The 10,543-nt window shown below is 35.1% G+C and overlaps 1 protein-coding gene across 1 annotated transcript; it reads right to left on the bottom strand.

The window, feature by feature from the left end:
- Nucleotides 1-1,279: 1,279 nt before the first annotated feature.
- On the bottom strand, nt 1,280-10,337 carry creb1b (cAMP responsive element binding protein 1b). Its single transcript, XM_019110295.2, has 8 exons — nt 10,174-10,337; nt 6,189-6,301; nt 5,888-6,034; nt 5,623-5,723; nt 5,409-5,548; nt 5,020-5,202; nt 4,669-4,822; nt 1,280-3,574 (listed from the first exon to the last, which is right to left on the bottom strand). Exons 2-8 carry the CDS (start codon nt 6,291-6,293, stop codon nt 3,430-3,432), a joined length of 975 nt encoding a protein of 324 aa, XP_018965840.1. The 5' UTR covers nt 6,294-6,301; nt 10,174-10,337; the 3' UTR covers nt 1,280-3,429.
- Nucleotides 10,338-10,543: the final 206 nt, after the last annotated feature.

The following is a 10,543-nucleotide window of genomic DNA, read 5'->3' as shown; positions in this document are numbered from 1 at the left end:
GTCCATCACTTTTGTACGGTGGCCGTGAGAGCTCAATGCACTGCAAATAGAAAAAAACACCTAAAAATTAAGAAAACAACTTCATCAATTTGACAACACACGCGCTGCAAATGCTCACAACACAACCAAATAAACAGCATTGTAAAATGCAGAACATTGTGAGCTATTTGAGCTCTCTCGGCCACTGTACTTTTGATCAATTTAAAACATCCTTGCCAAATAATAGTATTAATTTCTATAATTTCTTTCATTAAAAAAAAAGAAAATAAAAAATACTAACTCCAAGCTTTTGAATGGTATATTGTATAATGTTATAACATAATGCTTTTTATTTCAGATAAATGTTGATCTTTGGATCTTCCTATTCATTAAAGAATCCTGAAAGAAAAAGAAAAAGAAAAAGAAAAATCTAGGATAGGTGTGGTATGTGTTGGGTATATGTCAGTATTACATTATTATTATTTTTATTATTATTATGCATGCTTGTACTACTTAAATACTACTACTATTATTCAGATTGTCATTGCTGTTTTTTTTTCATTTGTTATTATTATTGCTGTTTTACTGCTGTTTTTGTGTTCACCATATGTTGTATGTTTTGCAGTCTTGATAAAAAAATAAAAATAATAAAAATATTCATGATGATGATGATAAATTAAAATATCTTGAACAGCAAATTAGCATATTAGCATGATTTCTGAAGGATCACGTTACACTAAAGACTGGAGTAATGATGCTGAAAATTTGGCTTTGATCACAGGAATAAAAATAATTTAAAAATATACTCAAATAGAACACAGTTGTTTTAAATAAAAAATGTTTCACAATATTACTGCTTTTGCTGTATTTTGGATCAAATTAATGCAGGCTTTGCTATATATAAGCATTTTTTTTTTTAAACTGCCTCTTGTTTGCCACTCCAATTGAAGAATGACCTGATTATTTTAAATTTTAAATTCAATTTTGAGAAAAATAAATGTAAAATCTTGGAATGTAAATTCAATCAGACAATAAAAAGTAATTAATGAGAAAAATTAGGGTTAATAATGCTTCAGACTCATTCGGGGGTCTCATTAAGCTCCCTAGCATTTACTTTGAAACAAATTTTACTCAGAAATTGCTAGGAAATTTCTCAAAAAAAATTACAAAGAAATGGCAAGGAACACGTTATATTAAACATGAAATTTTAAAGTATAAAGATTGAAGTAATACTTTCTTGTAAAACATACTCCAATGACCGGTTTTATTCACAGCTTTGAAAAATCACTTGACACAACACTCATTGTGCAGTATTAGTATTTTATTAAAGATTTACATTTGTGTACAAAAGGGAGGCGGGGGAACAACAACAAGTATACACAATTTTGTTTTAACAGTAACAGAGTGCAAAGTTCCTAAAAATGTAAGCCAAGTCACAAGGTATATACAATACACTTCTAAAGGTTTGAAACACTATAAAATCCTACCAGTTCTGTACATAGTGTCCAAAAGGTGAAAGCTATCATACAAAAAGTGCATGATGTGTTTGTCCAAAATGAGTGGGATCAAACATTGCTTTAGATTGATTGGCCTTTTGTATACATGAAGACAAATACACAGTCACATATTTCGGATTTCACTTTGGCCAGCATGGCAGTAGGTCAATCTCATTGCATACGGGGTACATACAAGAGGGGGAAAAGTTAATGTCAGTTCAGAAAAATGAATAAAGATTCTATCACTGAAAACAGACAGAATTTGCATTTCTCTGAAAGCTGAGGTCAGTCTGTCCTTCGATGAGCCAATTCAGATTCTTGTGTCAGAAAATAATTGGTTTTGTGAGGGAAATCAGGTTGCATAAGCAGTTAGACTGCAGTTCTGGACCGTGAGCGCCTGCTTAGGAGTGATTGCTTCCCTAATTTGTCACGCCTGAATGCGTAAATGACACGTCAGGCAGACGGTGCGAAGTTTAAGAGTAGCAGCAGATGATGCACTTGCCAACAGATGACACAGGTACCTTTCAGTACAGACTGGAGTTGTTGATGGGCATTTTTAATTCAAAGTCTCTTTGGCTGCTAATATCTCTTTTAAAACTTTCTGTCCTCAGTGCAAAATGTCATACTATAACCAAAATGTGAACCCCTTTTGCTTTTAAACAACTTTAAAAGTCAGATAATTGACAGATTTTGAAAAAAAAAAAAAAAAAAATTATATATATATATATCCCCTGTAAACAAAATACAACTCACATTGATGAAGGCAAACTGTAACTAAAGTTACCAACTGTTCAGTTGTTTCTTGAATTTTCAAAAGCAACTGAATGAGAAAAAGGAAAAATGAAACCAAGAGAAATCCTTTTAACATATCATTTTTTATATATATGAAATAGCTGCCAAAAAATGCATATGATTTAATAGATAACATGTACTCTTTACTTATGTTATCACATTATCAAATACAAAGACACTGCCTCCCAGTTAGTATTGAAATGAAAAATTGACCATATAACAATATCAAAGCTAATGTAATATTTATAAAACATGCTTTTGTTTATAATGCCAGAGATAGAATGTATTGGATTGTATTTCATCCAATTATAGCTGTATGATACACAAGCAGAACACAGAAGCGATCTGCCAAATATGATCAATATAAATGTGAAGAAATGTTTAACCTGAAACATATTTCAAAATCACTTCCTGACATTGTAATGTGAATTTTGGTGTATACTTGACCAAATGTCTGCAATAAAATCACATTTTTATATTGTGTTTGTGCAACTGCTGCTACTGCAAAGGCAGTATTTTATGAAATTAAATGATTTAGGTCAATTTTTGTCATCTAATATGAGTAAAATGTCAAAATCAAAATACGCACAGGCTATAATCTTGTTCTGTATACAATACACAATATTTCTGTTTATAAATGGCATAGATTCTGTAAATCAGCTTTCATGATTTTATATAGCACTATACACCAAATAAAAGTAACAGTTAAACCTTTAAAATCTCAAGAGGGAATGATGCCAACTCCAAGACAAAAAATCTGAAATGTCAGTTAAATGATTATTATTGTTCATTATTTGTATCTCTTTTAAAAGTTATTGACGACTTGTACACCAGCACACTGGAAAAAAAGGTAAACATTTTCCCACAAACCCCTCCTCTGAGTTTCGGTTTGAGTCCAGAAGTAAAGACGGCTGAGAACATACTTGTGTGTTTATGTCCACAGTAAGGTTTCAGCATTTTTTTTTTTTTTGTCTTTAATGACATGATCCAATATTTCTAGAGGAGATTTGTGTTCCCTCAAGTACTTGTGTGTTCATACAGGCAGTCTGCAGCAATTTAAAATAAGAAAACATTTAGTAAACATGCGTCCGTGTCTGGCTGACTCGCCCTTTAGTCTCTGTACACGTAAGTCTGCCAGAATGAAGGGAGAACGGGTGGTACATTACTCTGATTTGTGACAGTACAGGTCTTTGAGTGCTTTGAGTTCCTCGATGAGAGTTTTGTTCTGGTTCTCCAAAACGGCCACACGGTTCTCCAAACACTTGACATATTCCTTTTTCTTTCGACGGCACTCACGAGCAGCCTCTCTAAAGGGGGAAAATATATCTGAGATCTACTTGGCAGATGTTTTGATGAATCTTTTTGGTCCAAAATAGGGTTGAGAAAATAACTAGTCAGTTATAAGAAATGTCATGATTCTCTATGTTACAGCAAAAATCCCTTTATTTAAAGATAAATATTCTACTGCACATGCCTTTTTTTTTTTTTTTTAAGATAAACGCTATTATACATATTGACAAAATTAAAACAATGTATTCTTCAGTCCTTTTTTTTGTTAATTATATTTTTTCATGAATATTATCAACATAATGAAAAACAGCAGGTATTTTAGGATGCATTTACTATAAATTCTAATGCACAGATCCAATATTTTGACAATCAGATTCTTTTTTTGTCTCCGTTTTCACATCACACAGGCTATATTTACACTGCCTTGCATAAATCTGTCAAATATCTGTCAAGTATTGAAATTAGTCAGTAATCTGTGCAGCTGATAGAGTAAAAAGATATTGATATTGTTTATACTTCTGTTCAAAAGTTAAGATTATAAGAAATGAATACTTCTGTTCAGCAAGGTCATATTAAATCGATCAAATCTAAGAGTAAAGACATTGATGCTTTAAAAATATAAAAAAATAAATGCTGTACTTTGAAACATTCTGTTCATCAAAGAATCCTGAAAAAAAAATTCAGCACCTTTTCTACAAAAAAATAAATAAAAAAATTAACAACACAACTGGTTTCAACATTGATAATATTAAGAAGTGATCACTTCTTGATCACAAAATCAGCAAATTACAATGATTTCTGAAGGATCATGTGACAATGAAGACTGGAGTGATGGCTGCTGAAAATGCAGCTTTCCGATTAAAAGAATAAATTACATTTTAAAATATAACCAAATTTTAAATCGTAACAATATTTCACAATAGTCCTGTTTTTATTGTATTTTTAAATGCATCTTTGGTGAGCATAAGACATTTCATTCAAAAATGTAAAAATAAAAATATTAACAACCCCAAACAGTAATGTACATACATGAGAGTAAACACAGGCTCAGAATGTATGAGCATAAGTGATAAGGCTGACTTCACGTTTGCTTTTACCAAAAACTTGTTACCTGTTCTTCATGAGGCGGACCTCCCTCTTGCGCGTGGCCTCTTCAGCACCTCCTTGGCTTGGCAGGGCCGGAGAGGATGCCATGACCACACCTGGAGCAATAGTGCTAGTTGGGGCAGTACGAATTTGATAGGCCTGAACATCTCCAGAAGCAGCTTTAGGACAGACAAAATGCATCCAGCAAACAATTAATCCTTAAAGCATAGAATCATGATGGATACCTTTAACATGGAGAGTGACATAGTAGGGCAAAAAGTTGCAAACAATATGAAAATTGATACTATTTACTAACTTTAATTAATTTCCTGGTTTGTATCTTTGTAAAAAATCAGGGGGAAAAAGTCCAGCTCACCTTGTACAACCACTTGATTGCTGGGCACCAGTATCTGTTGACCGTCACTGGTCTGGGCGTACTGCAGGATGGTGGTCCCCGGCTGGGCTGCTGCTGCATTGGTCATGGTTAGAGTCTGCAATCCCTGCACTCCATCTGTACCATTATTTGCAAGCTGAATGGCTCCACCCTGTGTAATGGCGACTGAAGGAGAAACAACAATCAAGAGGTGGTCTGGTGGCAATTTGCCAAAATAATTGGTCTTGATTTGGTGACAAGCTGTGCACATGGAACCAAATATGTTGGGAATTATGGTATAATGATGCACCAGACGTGTTGAGAAGTGCTTATAAAGTGGGAGGTGTAGGTCTGAACCCCAAAATATCTACAAACTTCAGTCATGGACTTACTGTACTGGCCGCTGCTGGTCTGATATATTGGAGTTGGCACGGTCACTGTAGTGATGGCAGGCGCAGTGTCCTCCTCAGATTTCTCCTCTTCGATTCTCGGAACTCCTGGAGCGTCTGATGACAGGTCATTCAGGATTTTCCTGCAGATCACAGACAGATGTCGACTTGAAAAAGTCCTTATCTCATGCAAAATCATTGAAGACCGTATACGTACCTATATGAGGGGCGTCTAGAAAGGATCTCTCTTCGTTTTTGGGAGTCGGCCACACTGTCCACCGACTCCTGTGAGTCCTCACTCTCCGCTACTGTGGAAATCTGATCAGCAGATTTAGATCTGAGCAAATGGCACTAATTTCACATAATTGCATGTTAAGAGAACCATGTGAGGAGAATGGAATACATCAAAAATTAAATGCATCTTGTCACTTGATAATCAGTCATAAACATGTAGAGATACTTGAAGTTTTAAGTTGTCTTACCTGGACAGTCTGCACCTGTGGAGACTGAATGACTGAAGGTTGAGCAGCCTGGATCACTCCGTGCACCTGTACTGTTTGACCATTGGGCAGCTGCACCAGGGTGACTGTGGGTCCTGTGGCACTAGCATGTCCGGCAGCCATTGTTACCTATCCAACATCACACACACATTCAAACACAGTCATCTTGTCTCTAATGTCAGACTCTTGATTCAATGTTTTAGCTCTTCATGATTCAAAATAAACAGATTACAATAAGTCCTGAATTCACTACATGGTAGTAAACAATTGATTATGTTCCTACCTGTGCAAGAGTGGCGAGTTGGGCCTGTGTGATCTGTTGGTTTTCAGTTTCAGAGACCGCGGTGTCTGCACCCTGCTGGGCATCGGCTCCCGACTCCATGGTCATCGAGTTAGCTGGTAAGAAACAGGATGCAAATGACAAAATCTTGAGTTTACATTTTTCCCACAGGTACAAAGAAACAAAGTGCCATTATGTTGAAGTAGACAAAAACAATCAATATAACAAGCAAGAGCTGTTGATGTTACATTTATAATATTTTTAATCATCATACATTATTATACCATGACATCCCACAGTAAAATTTCATTTAGTGTTCCATTTAAATTTTGCATGAGTTTCTTTCTACTCAAAAAAAAAAAGATGATGAAAAAAAAAGTGGTGAACTATCCCTTTAACATCCTACAAAACACTTAATTAAACTTAATTATTAATAATCCTAATTATTACACTTAATTATGTTGTCGTTTGCTAATTTCTGTGATTGTTTCATGTGAGCGTCATCTTGCTAAAGAGGAGAGACTCTGGAGATATGAATTGTAAAATGATGATAATAAATAGGTTTAAAATATTGATAATGATGATCATTTTAATAAATACTGCAATAATCTATGCAAAAATAAGAAATTTGATTTCATGGTGACTTGAATGACATAAATGATTAATATATGTTAAGTAAGTTAACACTACATTCACAGTCTCAACCTGAAACTTTGGATGTGGCATTGCAGATGAAGTGTACATACCTATAAGAGGGAAACTCAGACTAAATTTTTACACTGTCCACTGACAAAATCTGATCAGACAGACACAGAAAAGTCACTATACTAAGCAGTAACTTTGACATTTCTACTTTGAAAATATCCACAATACTACTGAGAAAATACTGAGGGAAAACCTGTTTTTGGCATACAGTATCTGACAAAAATGAAGTAATGACATCAAACATTACATTAAAGGAACAGTTCACCAACATGAAAATTCTGTCACAATTTACTCACACTTAAGTTGTTCCAAACCGGTTTAAGTATCTTTTTTTTAACATAAAAGATGGGTAGAATATAGGTAACTGATTGTTCATGGTCCCTACTGACTCCCATAGTATATCGGAAGTCAATGGGGACCATTAAATGTTTGGTTACACAAAATATCTTCTGTGTTCTGCAGAAGGAAGACATTCATACAAGTTTGAACCAACTTGAGGGTGAGTAAATGACAATCTCAGTTGTATAACTGTTGCAATGTAAAAATACTTCCGTCTATTCCAGCTTAACACACAGAAGCAAATGTAAGTGATTAGCAGGTTGTTCCTCCAAAATAAAGTCTGTGCCTCAGTTGCAGCCCTCTGTACAAGTAATGTCAGATTAGACAGAATTCCTTTCTTTCTTGTTACTGTGACTTCTATAAATAAATGTGCATTAAGTTTGATATATGTACCACTGCTTCATCGCATCCTGGTGCCATCACATTCATTGCAGTGCTATAAGAATCACTGCATCCAAGCCAGTGGTATTGTAATACTACTTGGTATTATAATGTAGTTTAGGTGGTATAATATTGTAACATGATAAGAATATGAAAACCCAACCCAAACAGTTTAATATTCACTAAAATGTCTTCTCCAGTTTTATAAGACAAGCAAATGAAAATGAAGCTCTAGACTTTCTTGGAAAGGGAAGCTAATTTTAGAATACACAAATATAGCCACACATTAGTTAAGTATGACTAAATCGTTCCTGTGCTGCAACTCTATATGGAGTTTTAATTTAATCATTTGACATTACGTCGGAAATAAGGGTGCAATTTCCTGCACTCGAGACAAGCGCAGTTATGAATCAATAAAATGGCCATTTGGTCTAAAAATTGAGACTGCAACACTGCATGCCCATTGATAAACGTTGTTCCCAGAAATCGTTCTTGTCCAGAGAAGAAACTGCATCAAATATGTCTTGTCTTCATTTATATTAGCTAAATTTAAGAAATAGAAACAAACTGGTGAATGCTTGCTGAACATTTTTTAAGTTTAGGATACAGTGAACTCTGATGCTTTAGCACAGAATATTGTCAGGTCTCTGTTGAAACATACTGTACGCCTACATAGGGTGATGCAATGCATTACAGGGCACAGTAAAAATTAATCAAATTCCCAGTGTGAATTTAAAGAGTTTGTAGGTTCTCATTAAATAAAGTCCCAGTGCGTAACCCCAAGGCGCTCTGAAAATCTTTATTTCTGCATTGGTCTACAATAACATCTAATATTAGAGTGTAAAATTACTAGTGCACTGGCCAGTGATAAAAATTTAAGTACTGCAATAAAGGTGTCATCATATAGCTTTTTTTTTTATTATTATTGAAAGTGCATCACAATATGCTGTGAATGCAGTTCTGGCTTCCCTTGACTGTTCAGCATTTGTAGATTTTGGAGTGCCTGACCTCCAGGCCTCTTCCTCTGGAGAGAAACAGTTGGATTCATTTACTCCATATATAGCTAGCAAGGCTATAGGTTTTCATAAATGAACATGTGACTGGCTTCAGCCCTCTTGGATACAAATCCCACTCACACTGGAGGCTAAAGCTTTCACAGTTGAGGAAAGTGGTGCTTGCAATGTCCCGCCAAAATGTTTTATATAACATCCTTTTTTTCAAATTTAACATGACAAATAATAATGCAACTTACAGACACAATAAAAAAAGAAGAAAAAAAAACATAATATAAAAGATATAAAAAGATATATATTCCCTTATTTGCCATTGGCGGAACCAAAAAACAATCCCCTAAAATTGTGACATTATACTCAGCTTAAAAAATAAAAAGAGAAAGAGAAACATCTTATACCACCAAACTAAACAATTCTAATAAGATCATAAAAATATCAAAATATTATATCAAAAATATCAATGTTTTGTGATTATATAATATGAATATAATAATAATATATAACGATAAAATAAATATATTAGAAATAACACAATGTTTTATTACCAGTAGTGGCTGTTTTTTAATTGTGTGTGAAACAATAAGGCCAATAAAGCACTTTAAAAAAAAGTATGAGAAAGGGAGAGAGCGAGCTCCAGCATGGCAGAAAGTGTGAACTGACAGTAATGTGATCTCATGACGCTCAGAGTCTATCTGTGGTTTGATTGGTCATGCATAGTTCTCCCTCTACTTTTCAAATCCTATTTTCTGCCAGACAGATTACTCTAGTAAGCATGTAGCTGTTGTGCATTTATATATCTTTACATCTAAAACTATAAGTGAGCATCCAAAAGACAGCCTACAGTTATTCTCCCAAAAAAAAAAAAATAACTTTTTTTTTTTTTTTTTTTGGCATTGTAGACAGATCAGGAGTAATGTCTTAAAAAGTCTTGTATTTGAATAGATCTGTGGAATTTAATATAAACATGCAATAAAGTACTGCATTTATTAGTCATATGCAATGTATAGAAGCTAAAGGGTTTTCAATATTGTGTATAAAAATGTATTTGCTTGAGGGTGTGCAATTCTTTGAAAAGTATGCAATGAAACAGTGCAATAATAACCCAATCCTAAAGATCTGCAATCTAATCTGAGTGTGTCCAATAAATCGCACAATGCTGAGAAGATTAAATCAGAAAAGATTAAATTATTCCTGAATGATATAAGAGTATTACACCCTGAATCCACCCAGCAGCACACATTTTGTGTGTAACGTTAGCCAGAGTGAAAGAAGCCAACAAGAAAGGGGAAACCCCACATATATGATCTGCACAGATGCATTGAGACACCCAGAGACGTTGTGCATCCATATTTCCCTGCATTTTAAATGATCAGCCATGCATCAAGATTTCCCACCCTGGGTTTGTGTTGCTCTCCCGTTTGCCTCCCCTCCCTCTGCATGCAACAACTACAGCCGCCATGATCTCTTTGTTTCCAACGGGCCGAACCCAAACCAGACTCTTATGCCTTTCGGGACGAGCCCTTTCCCTCCGGACACTTGTCTCCTCTTACCGATACAGACTCCCTCCGTCACTCTCGAGCCCTCGGAGCTCCACTTTTATTCAGGCCGACACGTAAGAGACCGCGTCAGGCTACACCTCCGTCGCGTCACCGAGAACAACAACACAGAGAACGAGACGAAAATCCGATCATCAACCCCACTGCACTGAGCGAGAGCTGCCGAGAGCGTGGAGGAAAAAGTCGAGTGGTGACGGAAATAGACGAAGCGCTGCCGAGGCTTAACGAAACAGTGCGAACACGACATATTTGAGCAAGACTTGTAAATGAATCTCGGCACATGTTTTTAAAACGGAACAATGTTCAGCGTACATAAAACGACCCAATAAATATAAAAATATAAACGCTAGGTTTACAGCCTGTC

Source organism: Cyprinus carpio, chromosome B9, assembly GCF_018340385.1.
Source record: "Cyprinus carpio isolate SPL01 chromosome B9, ASM1834038v1, whole genome shotgun sequence".
Lineage (NCBI taxonomy): Eukaryota > Metazoa > Chordata > Actinopteri > Cypriniformes > Cyprinidae > Cyprinus > Cyprinus carpio.
Note: the sequence above shows the minus strand (reverse complement) of the source record. Positions and strands in the feature narration are given on the sequence as shown.